The sequence below is a fragment of the Monopterus albus genome, unplaced genomic scaffold (assembly GCF_001952655.1).
Source record: "Monopterus albus unplaced genomic scaffold, M_albus_1.0 scaffold57.1, whole genome shotgun sequence".
Classification (NCBI taxonomy): Eukaryota; Metazoa; Chordata; class Actinopteri; order Synbranchiformes; family Synbranchidae; genus Monopterus; species Monopterus albus.
Window position 1 is genome coordinate 1,370,387 of NW_018127937.1, and position 18,081 is coordinate 1,388,467.

At 43.8% G+C, this 18,081-nt stretch overlaps 1 protein-coding gene across 1 annotated transcript in view; it reads right to left on the reverse strand.

Annotated features, from left to right (window-relative positions):
* The window catches only part of LOC109961648 (serine/threonine-protein kinase BRSK2-like), a 114,285-nt gene that overhangs the window by 16,863 nt on the left and 79,341 nt on the right, over positions 1-18,081 (reverse strand). The window contains 10 exon segments of the mRNA XM_020602652.1: positions 1,904-2,054; positions 2,321-2,418; positions 2,680-2,844; positions 3,688-3,719; positions 4,770-4,916; positions 7,729-7,797; positions 8,785-8,818; positions 12,133-12,249; positions 14,353-14,493; positions 16,858-16,943. Of these exon segments, the coding sequence (XP_020458308.1) occupies positions 1,904-2,054; positions 2,321-2,418; positions 2,680-2,844; positions 3,688-3,719; positions 4,770-4,916; positions 7,729-7,797; positions 8,785-8,818; positions 12,133-12,249; positions 14,353-14,493; positions 16,858-16,943 (1,040 nt within the window).

An 18,081-nucleotide genomic window follows, 5' to 3' on the forward strand; every position in this document is an offset into this window, starting at 1 on the left:
CTGAACCTTGACAACATCTGGGGGGAAACCTGCAGCCGGTGGCTTTTATGTGATATAACGTCATGCTTTTATTTTTTTCCTGTTTTATTTTTATCTTGATATTGCTTGCAGCCAATGTTGCATAAATTTTGTATAATATGATGTCATGGGGTAGGACTGGATAAGTTTGACTTCTTCCTACTCCATTCAAACATGTAATAGGTGTAAGCAAACTGATTTTGAATTAGCATTGGTTGGATGTGTGTAATCATGTGTGTTATTGTCATTTGTTCATTGTTCTGTTCTGTTCTGCATGTTTGAAAGAATAAATCAATCAATCAATCAATCTTTGGTTATCTTTTATTTAGCATTTACTGCTGGATATAAAATTATTTAAATTGTGTGGATATTTTTAATGCTCACATTTGTTCTGCCTTTCCTCAGTCATCTGACGAGCACTGAACTGCATGAGCCTGTGTGAAGGCGCAAATAAAGGTTGACTTGATAAAGAGTTTGACTGTAAAATGCATCTAATTACACTAAGTAAGAAAATATAATGTAAGTTAATTGAAGATAGGTTATTATGGGATGAATGTTTTCCCGCAGACCCCAAACAAAGAACACACGTCAACATAACTCGACGTCAAAGATGAGCTCAGTTACAGGCACATCTTTAGTTTAAATGCTGTTCGTTTAAAAAATATTAAGGCTAACACCCGCTAGCTGTTTGTACAGTGAAGTACATGAGACTTCATTGCAAATAGCACCTACATTTTGTTTTATCAGTAATCTTGGAGCCTATGGGGACCTGAGACCACAAATCCCAGAAACCACAATAAAGACCTTCTCCTGCACAAACATTTGTCCAAACTTTGTCCATTCTATTCAAATTTCACCCCAATTCACAGAAGTAAAAATATTTCACCTCTCAAATCCCTCTCTCTCCCGTGTCACCTACTATCCCATAATGCATTGAGAAGCAGTTCACCCACAGAAAAGGAACAAGGGAGCATCGTTGTGGTCGAGAAACTCCAGTCCAACCTCAGTAGATTAGTTTTTGCATTTGCAGCTGCTGATGAAACTTGCATAATGATCTTAGACAAGCTTTGTAAGGTCACAACTTGATTTGTACAAATTGTTTTATAATAAAAAAAGTCACAGAATGTCGACATGAACCTTGTAGCACTTCCTTCTAACAGTGGTGTTCCCTCTGCTTTATCGATTACATCCACTGACTGTGCAGAACGTGTCCACGTTTACTTCTTGGGTTTATACGGTAGTTAATAGTTTATTTTTCCACTGGATGCAGCTTTAGTCATTTCTCAGACGCCGACTGTTCACATCACATCTCTCTTTGGTCCCACAGTACAAACATCTGCACAAACTGGCCAAACACATTTCAGGTTTACAGCCTCTTAAACAGGGATGCTCCTTCTCCTCTTTGACTGCATGCTCCATGCACACTTCACACACGACGCACAAGCCTGAAGCTCCTGTTCATGCATTTTAACAGTTGTTAGGATTTACCACCAGGGCTAAGAGCACACGGTTGGACTCTGGTGTCTGAAACAGGCGCTTATGTCACGTCTTGCATGGTATGCACTGTACATCCTGTACGACAGAGACAGAACGAGGTGTCATGTATTTGACCGCAGTTCAGTGAAGGAGGAAAGGATTTACAGCTGTGGACAAACCTCACAGTGAACCTGACAGAGCTCGCTGAAGTGTAGAACTGAGCTCAGGTTGTATGTCACATCAATTTGCTGCTGAGCTGCACCTCCTTCCCTCACGTTGCTGAACTGGGGTTAAATACATTACTTATCATAGCTGATAACAATATCCATCACTTACACTCTCGTGACCTGTGTGTGTCAAACATGTTGGCCCATGCTCTCGGACACACGTGCAGATCTCTGACTCTTACCTCTGACCGTGGGTTGCCATGTCGATGGCTCGTCGTACAGGCACAGGAGACCCTCCTTCCGTGACACTCAGCACCTCCATGGACTTCCTCTCTGGTCTCCGCTTCCCGTGACGGCTCAGCATGGGTGAGTCCACGCGCTTCCTGGGAGGGTCTGCTGACAAAGGGAATGTCGCCCCATCAGCAAGTGAAGAAAAGATGCTGGGTTTTTATCTCAAATGTCACGCATTCATTTCATCTGGAGGGTTATACATGGAACAAATGTCCTAACCCAAAGAGGTCAAGGTAATGCTTCTGTGTGTGTGTTCATTCCCCAGACCCCACACAGACACACAATTACAAGTACACACAGACTGTCCTAGAGGTCAAATGTAACACATTGCTTTGTCCAAGGTGTGGAGTCCAGCTGGACGGGCCTACCAATCTCATTCTGTGGCGGGAGGTTCTGGTCCTCATGGCTCGGATATCTCTCCTTACGGTCCAGAAGGAGGAAGTAGATCATCTTTTCCTGGTTGTCACTGGAAAGAGAGGACAGACGGTGTTTGCCATCAGCTCAGTGCCCACTGGTTATGAGCCGCACAGTAAGACGCTCCATCATCACGACATATTAAATAGAAGAATTCATCAAACTGACAAACTCCCTGCCGTCTCATATTTCTCTGCCCCTCTCGTCGGCTCCTTCACCCTCCCACTCTCATTTTAATCCACTTCCTCTGAGGTTTTATCACCCCTTTGCCCCCTCCACCCCTCCTCCCCTGCTCGTCCTCCTCCTCACTCACTCCTCAGACAGCAGGTCTTTGGTCAGTTTGTCCTTGTCCCTGAAGCAGCCCAGAGAGTGCATGCTCTCCAGGACGTCAGGGTCGATCTCCTCGGCTGAAGCCAGAGTCCTGATGGCCACCTTCCTGGGGACGGGCTGCTCAGGCTCAGGCTCATTCTTTCCAGCTCTGCAACACAACACATACAGTACAACTAACTGACAAGAACAAAGTGGCACACACAGGGAAACGAAGGTGCTAATCCCTGGCAGCTTTTAATACTGAACTGTGATCTTTTTTTTAAGAACTACAGTACATACTGTATTCATTCACTTTCCCTTAAAATTTAAACTGTGGTAAGGTGGAAAAAGCCTCAAACAGAGAACACTGGGCAGCTCTGACCTGAGGGGAGATGTACTGCACAAGACATCCCAATACGCAAGCAGTCAAGCGTAATAACTTGAACGAGAAGTAGGAGCATTTACACATGATGCTTATGCACAGTAAACTTCACACTGTGCAACAACTTGCCTTCTTTATAGCTTAAAATAGAAATGTGGTAGCATCTACGTCACTGTTTCCTGTGTTCTCTGGGGTCTCAGCTCCTACTGTGGTGAGAACGGTGATGGACAAAACAAAAAAAACAAGACCCAAACTGTGATGGACTGGTTAACAGAAATCTCACTCTGCCAGTGAACAGCACAGACTGATATGCAACATTTAAAGGCCAGATCAGTTTGCTTATTTTTGGTGTGGAGTGTAATTTCAAATCAATAACAAAATTAGGCTGTTTGAAAACCAGAAACAGTAAATCCATTAGAGAGCAGTCCGTGTGGAATGATGCAGCGCCGTGATGTTTGACCTGACTAATGGACCTGCTTCGCCTCTGAGGTGTTTCCAAACCTGACTTTGATGAGTGTATTATTATTCAGCATTATGTGCTGCTGCACTTTTCTTCCATCATCTCATTTAAACCACACATGCATACAGACAGACACAAACAGGAAGACATGGACAGGAGCATATACTTACAGGTACCATGCGTGCTTCTGGATCTGCTCTAACTGTAAAGAAATTAGAAGAGGAAGAAAACATTATTACCCTTCTATCTGATAATGAAACAAACAAGATGGAGGAACTGGCACCTGTGAGGCTAAACACAAGGAGCAACAACACTCAGCCACAACCAACCCGTCACTGGTGCCAGTAGGGTCGGCCTCAGGGAAAAGGTGGATCTGCAGGTGGATCTCACTTTGTAGACTAGGCCCAATCTAATCCAACAGTGATAATGACAGAAGGCGAGAATGTTCGGTTTGTGTTCAAACTGTTTATTTATATGATCATGGTGGAGGTTGGAGTTTGTGCTGCTGTCAGCTGCACTGTGTTCCACAGAAAAGGGTTTCTGTTTATTAGCCTGGCCTCACTGATATAAAATAAATGAGGTGGACTAAATTATAAAAACACCTGCCATCTGAATGTATCTACAGTCTTCCACAGAAATCTGACAACAGTGGGAGAACAAGATCATTTTCATTAATGGGGCCTTGAAGAGGGGCGGCGCCATGGCTCCAAGGGTCTGAGCTCAAACCTCCCCTGGCTTAGTGCGGCTTTCCTGTGGATGCACTGCGTGTAGTTTAGGTGAAAGGGCAGCTCTAAAAACTGTCTGTGCTGTGAATGTGAGTGTGGAAATATCTCTGAGTTCAAAAAGTACAAGATGCTGGGTTGGTGTTGGTCTGTTGTTACACGGTGTCTGCATAAAGATGAACAAAGAAAGAGGAAGTCCAGTTTGAAGGCTGCTCAGCAGTGGTATGTTGCTCAAACCAACTGCAGACAAAATGAAAGTGAGAGCATGCTATCTACTAGAATCTGTTATGTTTATAACGTCTCTATTCTGAGCCAAAACAAATCCTTGGCCCGACATGAAATGGGCTGATGCAGAGCATGGTAGCTGCAGGCCAGCCATGGTGCAGTTTTGCTAATTTAGCTTCAGCTGTCCCTACAGCAACAGCCCAGAAGTACAAACCAACTCGAGTCTGCTGATGGAAGAGTTCAGCCTGCTGCTGTTCTGCAGCCGGGCCAGCTGGTCGGGGGGGAAGGGGTGTGCAGGAGCTTACCGTGAGCCTCTTGCTGGCGTCCACTTCAATCATGCCACGCAGAAGGTTCTGACAGTCTGGGGGGATGAAGTGGGGCATGTGGAAAACCCCCAGCTTCACCTTCTCCAGAAGATTCCTCAGGTTGTCGTCATCAAAGGGCAGAGCGCCCTGGAGGAACAGGAGAGGAAGTGAAGTCATCAAACTGCAGAGATGCACTTTACTGAACATCTGCTTGTTCAGACATCCAGTACTATACCATACTGCGTTATGTTCCTTCTCAAATGTTTCATCTACATTTCCTACAGCAGGCCATTTTCAGCCCACACCTTCTTTCTGTTGCCTGTGTTAAAGTTGCACCAAAACGTATCAGAGAAAGCAAACATGAACATTTTGCGTGTGAACTGGTATCATCTTTGGTGAACTCTACACCAAGCTGTCATGACAATGCTGACCACTGAGGGAAGAGAAACCAAGAGAACCCAAGTGTTGGTCCTAATTTCCCTGTTTCACCTTAACCGTGTGACTCCCCACTCTGTGGGGCTACACCTGTAGTTTGTCCCAGTGTAGGTGGTGCCTAAAGATGGGGTTCAAACACAGGTTGTCTCAGGTTCTCATTAAATTTCATGGCAAACTGCTTGTTACATGTTAATATCTTATATTTACACCGGTACTTAATTCTATGGTAATCATCCCAGTAGTTTTCGAGAGATCTTAAACCCTGGTGCTTGCGGGACAAAACGCCATACAAGTGGGAGATATAAGACCATGACACATGCCTCGAGTTGCCCTTTCAACACAACATACTACGCCCTCCTGCTGTCATGTCAGTGTCAGCTGTCCACTGATAGATGATGCAGTGGAGGCCGTCTGTGAGAGAGTTCAGAGTCAGCGATGACAACGCCGGCTCTGCCTCTGCTCCAGCTGGGGAGCGTGCTCAGTGACGTAATGACTGATCCAGTTCTGTCCTCATTGAGAACAAGCAGGACAAAGCCAGATGGCTACTGACAGTGCGTGGGTAATTGCAACAACACCGGTGAAGAGAGATTTATCCTCACATGATGCGCTGTCTGCATCAAGAGAAGAACATGCACACATGCACAGAGTACACAAACTAATTTGGCCGGTTCTCTCACTACTCTCTTGTCACTGTCACATTACAGAGCTGCTGCTATGAAAAGCCTTTGTTGTGTGAACAAATGACTGACGCTGTGGTTTTTCTGGTGAAGACATTCGCACCGAGGAGGTGGAGTGGTGTCTGGAAATCCCTGTGGTTAAATGCCACCTTGTTGTTTTCAAGGTTTCAGCATTTTTAAATCAAATTAGGGAAGTTCTCAATCTAGCTGAGGAGTCTGTGGACACTTTTTGTGTTTTAACCAAGTGTGCTGATTACTGTGTTCACACACACCAGCATTTAAGACTAGTATACTTTCAGCTGGGTGTCACAGGAGATGGCAAACCACCACCACCCAGCGGCCAGCAGAGCCTCAACAGGGCTGAGTCTCCAGAGCAGCGTCAGGTCTCCTCTGTCGGAGGAGGAAACCTCGTCCTTCCAAACCAGATCCCCTCACTGTGTCCAACCCACTGTGTCATCCTCATGAAGCCATTCAGTGACCTAGAGCTACAGCCATGAGTCAGTTCACTGGTAGAAAATTAACAGTGCTTTTGCACTTTGGTCAAATCAGACGTGCCAGCAGTACCAAGCTACCTACATAACAGACGTGGTCTGGATGTTTGTATTTGGCAGGAAGTCAGTTCAAAGAATCCTGTCATGAACTGAAGCCTCAGACAAATGGAGATGTTCACATGTTGGTAGCACTGGATGAAAAGCCAAGAGATCACCAGTACCAGTGGGATTCACCCTTTGGAAATCCACCCAGTAGCTGCTGACATACCAGTGGGCTCTGCCATCAGCACTAGTGTGCCGACAGGTACCACAGTCAACATCCAGTATCGTTTTTTTTAGGAATGCTAAAAGACACATGGATGTTTCTCAGATTCATTTTTGGATGGGCAGCAGAGTAAACTGGTGAAGTGTGAACTGTCTCTACAATACTGTTGATCTGATTTCTGTTTTTTTGTCTAATTACTCAAATTTCAGTGGAAAGGCGACCACATTCTGACAGTTTGGAGGCAGCAGAGCTTTACTTCTCTACTCCATTCATTTATAATGTGGTTTCAATTTTTTATTGGTACACAACGTGCTTCCAGCAGCCCATCTTTAATTTAATCCCACCTGGTGTAAACCTCAGACTGAAGGCACCAAACACCAGCCTCAAGCAAGAAATTTCATGGCATTTCAGCATCCACTGTTTTTCTCACACAGACACACGTTTCCCAGAACAAACAACAGCACGTTGAAAGCCAGGTGTGACCTTCAGTGTTAATATTAGCAAAAGTGAATTTAGATGTTAACCTTTCCTTTTCTGGAGAAGTGCTGTTGCCAGGTGTTGGAAGATGTCACCTTTCTCTACAATTTCAGATGCTACTGGGAATCTGTGCTTCACAAATAGACAGTTAATTCAGCATAAATACCTGCCTCAGGAACAAACTAATGTCTCCTCCTATTTTTCCCGTCTTTCCTCTGCAACACTGCATCAAACCAGGAGCGTGAGCAGCTTCGCCTGTGGCAGCAGACTGTGTACAAATTGGCTCATACATTGGGAGTGGGTCTTAACCTTACAAGCTCCAAAGAAAAGTTGGTGCAGCTAATCGTGGGATAAGCAGTTAGGTTACTTCCAACAGATTAAGTTAGTAAAAGTAGTGGTGCAGAGGTTCAAGGAACGTGATAATGGTTCTGAGCCAGACTTGAATGTGAGCCGTGTTACCACGGTGTTCAGAGGTAAACTCCTTGTTTAATGAATGACTGTGCTAAATCATCTCAGCAGGTCAGTGTAAAGTCTGTTTCTGTGCATACTTCCACATTAAGGAACAAGGGAGGTTTATTTTCTGCTGTTGTGGTGCAGCAGCAGTCGTCACTCACCACTAACAGTGCAAACAGGATGACTCCACAGCTCCACGCATCTGCCTTCCTGCCGTCGTACTTCTCCCCCTGATGCAGACAGAGAGACACTCACAATACACTCCAGCAGAAATGTGCACAACATTCATTCTGCAACAGTTTCCCAAGCTGCAAATCACCCTGATGCTCAGAGCCTTGGCATCTGACTTAATGGAAAAATCCACCCATATATGGATGTTCCTACAGTGCGACACCAGTAGTATGTGCTGCTGACTGTACTGCAGGAGTTATTTTGGGATGAAGTGCTTGACTTTCTGTTTCTGGTGTGCCCGACCTGTCTCATCCACTGTCTGTCAGCTCGTTGTTTCCTGTGTTTCTGAAAATATCCTGCAAACATAGAAGTATGGAATTCTGGGATTTACAGTGCCAAGGCACTTATGAATTATCCCTTAACACATTTTGAATAATTTCATAATAGCTTGTTATCATATATTGATCTGATTTGGGTTTTATGTCTTTAATGCACTAAGGATGAAGCTGACTGACCAAAATTATTACAGAACTATTGATGAAAGCATCCTCACGTTACACCCTAAAACCTTTGCACATCACTGTATATTTATAAAATTCAGTGTGAGATATGATTAAATGTCACAGGGTACAAGTGCTGTTTTAGGAATAAACATGCAGCGTCAAGTTCTTTCTGTGCCTATGTGAGAAAAAGGTGCGCGCACACACAACCATGGATACTGGTTGTCTGACAAAAATGTCCCGTCAAAGGTAAAACTGCACCTGTGCTCTTATTTGCAAAAAAAGAAAAAGAATAAGAAAGCTGTGTCATTTAGGTTTGGTCAGTTTTTGACAAAAACAAAGAAGTCACTTATAAACTGTGGATTGTGAAATGTATTACAACCCAGCAAGGTGTGGGGGTTAGGATGTGAGCCTAGCTAATGCAGAGAGGATGGAACAGCGATGTAGGGGCAGCGATGTAGGGGCAGCGATGTAGGGGCCTTTGTGGTCGGAGCTGCTGTCACTGCATGAAAGAAACAAGCAGAAAGAGCAGGAGAGAGTGCTTACCCTGATAACCTCTGGGCAGGCATAGTGCGGAGATCTGTAAGAGAAGCAAAGAGGCGGTTACGCTGGAAAGGACACTACACACACACACACACACACACACACACACACACTACACAGGCAGCACGCACAACCAGCACACCGACTGACATAATGCTCTGATGAAACATAAACCACTCCAGCCAAAGTCCAGCCAAATAAAAGCCTTCCTTGCCTGATGTGGATTAGTTTTTGAGAGCTAAATGAATCTTACACAACATGAAATGGCCCCAGTCCAAACTCCTGTGATGCTGGCTCATCCTGTTGGATAACGTGCATTAGCGCAGCAGCAGACGTTCAGTCCTTAATCACAGATCCTCCTTCCGTTGTAATGTTCTGGATTTTTAGATTTTCCCATTGTACAAGTCAGCCAGTGATTTCCATTCATTTCCATAGAGTATTCAAAATAATGCAGCGCATCTTAGTAATTAAAGTACATTTACTCAGATAATGTAGTTAAAAACCTTTTGTAGGTACTTAATATAAGTATGTGCTAGTTTATGTGTATAGTTAACGACATTTTACTCGCCTTTGTACATTTGACCCAACAGGATATAAAGTAATTAACATGCACTGATAATGTAACGGAGTTAGTTGGAGTCTGCATGTTCTCCCTGTGCTTGCGTGGGTTCTCTCCGGGTACTCCGGCTTCCTCCCACAGTCCAAAGACATGCAGCTTAGGTTGATTGGTGTCTCTAAATTGCCCATAGGAGTGCGTGTGTGTGGTTGTTCGTCTATGTGTTAGCCCTGCGATGGATTGGCGACCTGTCCAGGGTGTACCCCGCCTTCGCCCGATTGCCGGCCAGGATTGGCTCCGGCCTCCCCCCGTGACCCCGTTCAGGGACTAAGCGGTAGAAAATGAATGAATGAATGATAATGTAACGATGACAACTATTTTTTGAAGATGTGACATTAGCAGTATTTTTACAGTAGTAATCACATGTACTGTAAATAAAAGCAGTAATGCAACAAAGTAGAAATACTGGATTACAAGTAAAAAGTTCTGCATCTGAAATGCCCTTTCGGTAAAGTGGTTTCTGCCAAATGTTGTTACTCCGAACTCAGGCAAGTGGTCCATCACTGTGATATTGTTGCACCATTACAGACGTATCACTGTGAAAACAGCTTTTCGTTGCTTGAGCTAATATAACGTAGGTTAAATGTACACTGATTTGAAAACTGCACTACATATTTGCCATTTTAACAAATATGTATACAAACTCGACAGGATGTAGGACGAGCACAGTATTCATTCATTTAGTGAATAAACTAAAATAGGAAGATGAGGTGTACAAACGGCACAGCATCGAGATACAAATACAAAACAAAAACAATCTAAGAAATATAAGGGTTTTATTATATTAATAAAGAGTTCAGCTGCACAATCACTTTCAGTTTTCAGCCTTGGAGCAGCCACAAGTATCTGCTCCTCCACACAACAGCCCTTTAAGTACATGAGCCCGAACACGCAGAGCCTTGCATGTCAAGAAATCAATCCCATCGGTGACAGAGAGCCAATAGAAAGAAGTGCAAACTGGAGCAGTGACTGATCTATGACACCAAACCACTAGCATGGTCCTTAAGCCAAAAGCAGCAGTACTATCGAGGAAAAAACTGGTACGATCACAGGTCAGCTGTTCTGTTGGAACCAGGATCTGATTTTCTTCTACACATATTAGGAAGAGCCAGACTTCTCTGATCTGTGCGCTCAGCATCTGCATCGCCTGAATGATCGAACTCACGCAGCAGCGACAACACCCGTCTGGTCGTCCTCTGTGTGCATCACTCACAGCAGATGAATCAGAGCATCACGTCTCTAACTGCGTTTCATCAAAACTTTGCACTAAACAAACAGAGAAAACACACACTCCATCATCACTAGCATCACACTTCATCACACTAATGTATGTGAAACCAGTCGGTGTAACTACTCAAACCGAGTCATATTAAAATACACCAAGTGCAATCTAATCACCCCACAGTTAATTTCGTCCCTCCTGCTTGTGTCGACTTGTCCGTGGTCATTGCTGAGCGACAGTTAATAAATTCCATTAACGTCACATAAAGTGAAGAGTCATTTGACTTGTTACTCGTGTGAGACATTCACAGGGTCCATCAGTGGTTCTGCATAGACGCTGCCTGCATCAGTGGAGTGTTGAAGACATATGACAGATCCGGACACGGGCACCGCTTTGCATCAGCACAAGCCATAATGCTGTGCTGTGTGTCTGTGTACATTTGGAAACACCCATTAAGGCTAAAAAATTTGTGGTGTCAGGGTAAAACTGAGATAAATATGAGCTTGGGGGAGAAAAAAAAACAGATGTGGGTCTGTAAAGACCTCATAAACACAGTTATGTAGTAAAATGCACCATGTACACACATTATAAATGGAAACCATAAAGGCCCTAATATCGAACCTTTACATGACGGGACCTCAAGATTAGGAAAAACAAACATACACATATGCAGTGGATTCATTTACAACAAACAAACTGCCCTGTGGTGAACCCGGAGTCTTCGGAGGCCTTTGTTCTGTGTTAGATAAACAGTTTCGAGCTCAACTTGTAAGTCAACATGGGTCAGAAGTCAGCAGTGCTCAAAATCCTGGAGTTTTAAAAATGCACACGCTAACTGAAGCACAGGCCTCTATGATTCAGCTTAAAGACAAAGACACAAGCGGATCTTGATTTGAGACTTTACCATTCATGTAGAGTCGACCCAACTAATCCTTGCTCTCTGCAGAACTGCAAAAATCTGCAGAGCTATGTGTGGCGGTCGACTTGAAGACAGTCAAGATAAAAGAGGATACAGGACATCTGCGCAGCTTCTCTGTCATCCAGGTGTTAGTATACTTGAAGTGCTAAGGTTGTCAACTGGACTCACTGACAAACTGAAGTCAGAACTGAAGATGCTTCTCGGAGGAGAGATAAAACGTCTTCAAGAGCCTCAAGCAAGTCCAGCTGACGTCTTTAGCACTTCTGAGATAAGACACGGGGTGGACACAGAGGAGGTGTGTGCAGAAATAATAAAATAAATTGTCTACAATGTGTCACCCTTAGGTACATTTAGAAAAGTAATAATGAAAATGTTATCTCTTCAATATTTATGTTGCTAAAATATTATTAATAAGGGAAGTAATAATAATAATAATAATAATAATGTAAGGTCTAGATGATTTTTGTTGTGATTTGGTGCTGTACAAATATAACTGAATGGAACTGAATGCTAGTCTTTAGAAAGGGCCCCCAGTGTAGTAATTAAATGATTTCTAGGACTTAAACTCCTGGGATTTACTAGTTGTGAACTCACCCGCAGCTGGTCTCCAGCAGACTGTCCCCGACCTGCAGCGACGCCATGCCAAAGTCCGCTATCCTGATGTTGTTCTTCTCATCTAACAACAAGTTCTCAGGCTTCAGATCTCTGTGGCTGGAGGACGACAGGACAGAAAACAGAGAATGAACTGCTGACCTCAACTGAAAACTGATGAAGCAGTGACTTTGTTGACACCTGTTGGAAGCTTGATTGGTACCTAGGATGTCATTTTGCTGGGCTCCAATTCAAACCGGACCTAATTAAACCTAATTAAGCCTCCTTAAGGCTGGTGGCTTAAATCCTAAGGGGCTTCATTTCTAAACTGTCTCCTCATTCCAGGTTATTTTAGCTAAAATACCAATTCACTGTTTTTAGCTGAAGTTGAAAATAAGTAAAATTTTGAAGCACAAAAGTTTCAAGTGTGACTCCTTTTTGCTGCCTATTGCTCTGTTTATTGTTAGAAAACGTATTCGTGTACGTCAGGTCACAGATCTGACTGGGTCCAACCAAAACTCATCCAAGTTTTAGCTGCCTATGTGGATTTCTTGTAAGATGTCTCTTCACTTATCTGAAAAGCTTCATAACTATCCCAGAACAATAAGAGAGGCGACGAAATCTAAAGTAAGTTTCAGTTAACTTTGACGCAGCACATCCCGACAGTCCACTTTGTTCATTTCTGCCCATGAATCTGATGCCACTGTGTGGCCTTTGCTTTTCTGTTGGAGTGTCATATAAAATAATATTTGGATATGCCTCCTCACAGCTGTAGCCACTTTGCTTTTACACTTTGACCTTAGGAGTTAATTCAAGCGAAATGATGCATCCTGGAACTCCAGGCATAAAGGAGGTCAGGGGTCAGATGGACCCTTTTTCCTCAGAATCACTTGAAGGTAAGGAAACCACAAAATCAGATTCTCTGGACTCGACTCGTGTGTCTCCCTGGTTCCTCAGGAAAAACACATGTAGATTAAAACTAGTCCTGTAGAATAAAAAAACTTGATGTCAATACTAAGAGTCACAGGCAAAACATCTTTGATGTGTAGTTGCAGCCAGGCATCGAGGGCCTGACGGTGCTCTGAGAGACGAAAAGAGATGAAGAGCTGCAGCGTCTAAAGTCGCCCCGAGTTGCAGCTGATGAGGAGGAAGCCTGTTGTTCAATCATCAAAATGAAGTGAACATTCAGTGCTGTTAGAAATATGAATTTATATGGAATTCTCAGAAATTTAATTTGGTGCTGGCTTGAAGCACTGAAGGAATATTTTTTATCAGTTTCTATTGTGTATTTATTCTACACTATGGGAGATGTTTACTGAGCTTTATGCAAATGACTGCCAGTGGTATTTATCTTCACTACAGCTGTTCAGTTTAGCTGAGTATTTACTAAGACTACCACTAAACACACATGATGTCTGGAGAGCAGCATATCATCCAAGAAAATGTTGTTTCTGTTGCTGAACCTGGAACACTGGTGTGTGTTCATCCGGCACGAGGGAGGCTGAGGAAATGTTAAACAGCCTGATGTCTACAAAAAGATCAGTGACTGAGGAAGTTAGAAAAAGCTTTCACACTCATTTGACTGTTGTAATTCATTATTAGTATGAGCATAGCACGATGGAGCGGAGCTGCTGTGAAGGTAGAAGAATGAAGTCCTGTCTGTGAAGTGACATCATTTGCTGCACTGTTCTGACCTGCTGTGTTTTCACTGTCTGAACTAAAACTGTGTCCGTGTCCGTGCTTCAGCCTGTGTGTGTCTGATGAACCATCGCTGCAGAGTGAGCACCTGCTGCTCCTCGACTTTCAATTTCAGATGCAGCTTCCTCTGCTGCCTCTGCTGCAGTGGTTAGTCAGCAGCGACGAATCAGGTGCATTGCCCCTCCCATACCTGCACCACTCTTGAGCCTGCACTTTTCAGCTGTGCCACATTTCTCCCATTTTACATCAGAAAACCTCCATTTGGTCTTTTGGTAAATAAAAGAACATAAAGTGGCTTAAGAACATCTCACAAATTCTTAATATCACATTCTAAACAAAATAAGGAAACATCCAACTAGTGAGACAGAGTAGGTTTATAAATAATTATTATTCACAAGTAACCAAATACACACCCTGAGTGTGGGCTGCATGTAATAAAACTGCCCAAGCTCAACCTGCTGATTCAAACAGAATGACAACAACCGTTCTCTGCCCCCACATTTCCTCGGTGTAAGAGTAACACACCATATGGAGTGGCTGTGGCAGAAGTCCAGGGCTGAGATGATCTGTCTGAAGAACTTCCTGGCCTCTTTCGGTGTTAGACGGCCCTTCTTCACCAGGTAGTCGAACAGCTCCCCACCAGACACGTGTTCTAGCACCAGATACCTGTGCAGAAGATGGAAGAAGATCTCAGATCCTTTGGCAAGTTACTGGTACAAGTGGTGCTGTTGTGATTAGCAGTAAAATGTACTCGAGTATCAAAAGGAAAGCCACTAACTGTGAAACTTACTATCTGATACTGGAAAGGTTAAGGTTCGACCTGAGAGAACGGTGGTTGAAGAATTCAATGAGACATCAGTTATTTCTCAGGTTCAGTTCCAAAAACATAAAGGCATAAACACTGGACCAAGGAGACACAAGACTCAGTCCCATCTTATAACCTTCCTAACCATGTAACACCTCCCCTCCTGAATGGTTCATTATATCCATCCATCTAATATCTATACTGCTTATTCCTGATTGGGGTCATGGGGGGGCTGGAGCCAATCCCAGCTGACACTGGGCAGGAGGTGGGGCCCACCCTGGACAGGCCGCCACTCTGTCGCAGCACTGACAACCAAACACACTCCTACAGGCAATTTAGAGTCGCCAGTCAACCTATGCTGCAAGTCTTTGGACTGTGGGAGGAAGCCGGAGTACCCGGAGAGAACCCACGCAGACACAGGGAGAACATGCAGACTCCTCACAGAAAGGCCCCGGGTCGGCCGGGGCTCAAACCTGGAGCTGTCTTGCTGTGAGGTGACAGCGCTAACCGTGGGATTTAAATTCTATACATTCTTTAAGTTCCCAAAAAATATCACTTTGGATTAAAAGATGTTCACCCAGTGCATGAATGCACTACAGAGAGCAGTGTTTCCCAGAGAGGTAGATTCTACTTGTGGCGGGAGGCCCAAACCCCCATCCGGCCCCCCAAACGCTCCGTTAAAATGCGTAACTTTACAGTAGAAATTCACGTTTACAGCCTGGTATTAAAAATGGTTTTGGTCTCTAATTTCGCATTCCATGACAACTGTATGTGGGTGAACGTTATTATACCTTGCCCATTTAAATTATTTTGAGATTTTATCCATTTTTGGATTAGATGTAGCAGGCGGAGTGAAGCGTTGCTACAATGACAAATGGCTATGATTGTATTTATACTTGTATATTTAGTTTTTTCCCCTAAAAAACAGAAAGTCTCGAAAGTCTCTGAGAAATACTTCAGTAAGGTACAAGAGACTGAAACCTGTACAGTACTTGGTAAAAATACTTTTCACCCTTCCACAGAGTTGAAACTGATTCATCAAAGCAAATCCTCATTTCATTTCCCTCAAATTGAAAGAGGCATTAATGAAATAACTGAGTCATAAACTACAGAGTATTTGGCTGCGACGTGTTGAAGTTAACACCAATAACATCGATGCAGAATATTAAATCCCAGAGAAAATCCTCGGCTTGTGCTCGTTTGTGCGCCTGTGGTTTAAGATGTTTTATCTGGATCCTCCGTCCATTTGTCTCGGAGACATCGCTGATCTGCTCTCCGATGAGAGCCGCCCCTCGGGCCCCTGTCTTCCCCACGGCCTGATTTATTAGCAGATTAAGGGATCTGCCGAAGCGTTTACCTGTCAGAGCTATTTAAATTAGAAACGTGTTCACATGTGATTTGTGAGTGGGAAAGTTTCTGCGGCGAATTGTTTGCATCCATGATGAGCATCTGTCCCTGTCCCGGCAACATTAAGAAAACTAATTCCTGCTTGGTTTGACAGAGGCACCTTTATCAGTTATTGAACAGTGCATTAAGCTGTGCCACTGGAGCACAGCAGATTAATGTCTATAATAAAACACAAATATACATTAAAGCTGCACAGTCTCAGGGGCAGGATAAAATGAGGGTGACCAAAGAAACATTTCAGGCCTTAATAAAATCCCTGAGCTCACAACAGCTGAATGGAGGGAAGGTGCCCACAGCTTGGGGGTTATTTAAACAATTTCGATTTCATACTGTTTATTAGTAGTGTTACTTCAGCTGAAATCTGAACTGTCCCCACTTTTTGTGTGAAGAAGCAACAGACAAACTGTTTTGGAAAGAGGATCTCAGCGTCAAGCCGCTGTAGGTGTTTCCCAGGACAGGGGCCTACTGACGTCTGGCATAAATAACTATTGTGGTGACTAGTGAGAGGAGCTCGTCCACCTGTGCACACAGACTTCACCCCCTTCTCAGCAAGTGCACTTAGGATTACAAATCAACAGGCGCTATTTTAGGAACAGGTTCAAAATTCAAAATTCAAGTCAGAGATAACCATCGTCGATTCTAAATAAGGTTTAATCATGCCTATTACAAAATACAGCCATAAAGTTGGCGAGTGAAATATGACTGATTGTCAAAACGAAGAATAAAGTTGCATCTCGGTTCTTAACTTAAACGAGCTGATGTGATCGCTCACGGTGTGAATGCAACATCTGGACAAACACCTGGACATGCGTACTTACAGGTATTTCTTGTTTTCGTAAACGTCATGCAGCTTTAAGACGTGGGGGTGCTCGATGAGTTTCAGGATAGCTATCTCCCGCTCCACCTGGAGAGATGCACAGGGGAAAAACAGCATGGGTTACACCGACACAATAGAGGTCAGCCTAATAGTAGACTCATGAAGCTGCAGCCTGGACAGACATGAGGAACACACAAAGACACACACACAGCTCTCATGTCTGTTACAGTAACCACACCACATGGCTCTCTTTATGGACACTTGCCGAAACAAAGACTGTAACATTTCACTTCTTGCTCACTTCTAAAGCCTGAAGGTCTGTTACTGAGAGCTCGCTACATTTGTTTAACGCCGGGCCTTTACTTGTAATATACTACGTTATCACTGTGGTACTGCTGAGTCTGAGCTCTGAGATCAGACAGTATCTGCTACTGCACTGGAGGCTACAGTGTGAACACCTGACCAAAGGCAAAGTAATAACGCAAGCCACAGCCAGGACCACAGTAGATCCTAGAGCACCAACATGAAACTGACTGATTTCCTCTACAATAACATTATTTGAATATGGCTTCTGACAACTCTTGCCACTTTGCTTTTATGCTTCGACCTCTGGGGTTAATTCAGGCATAATGAAGCATCCTGGAAACAGGTGAACTTATTTTTCCTGATTGGCTCTACCGACACAGTCTCCTTCCACAGTCTGAGTGCAGCAGTCAACCACACACTGACACTGTCATGAACGCACTGGGTCAACATGCGACGCCGCAGAGGAGAGTCCATCATCATCACCCAGACATCTGGCTGTTCCTCCTCCTTGACACAGTGTAAAAAGCATGATTCCAAAATAAAAGCATACAAGGACAATGGACAAAGGCTGATATCAGTGTTGCCATGAAGAGATCAAAATCTAACACAATCCTACCAGCAGGTATTCTGTTGGTATCCAAAACCAGACATCTCAGTCCTTTATATGCCCAGTCACTGGTTTTACAGTGTGGTGCTGATTACATGTTTGAGGTCTGTTCTTTCAGCAAGGAGCTTTAAATTAAAAGGGCATCTGGCTACACGCTATTAAAAAGAAAAACCCTGTGTCATAGAGCTCCATTGTTGTCCAACTGTCAGTGAGCCAGACTTCTGCACTGGCTGCCTGCTGTCACAAATACAAAGTAGAGACCAAATGTGGGTTAATCTGCAGCTGAAAACAGTCCCCAACAAACACACTCTT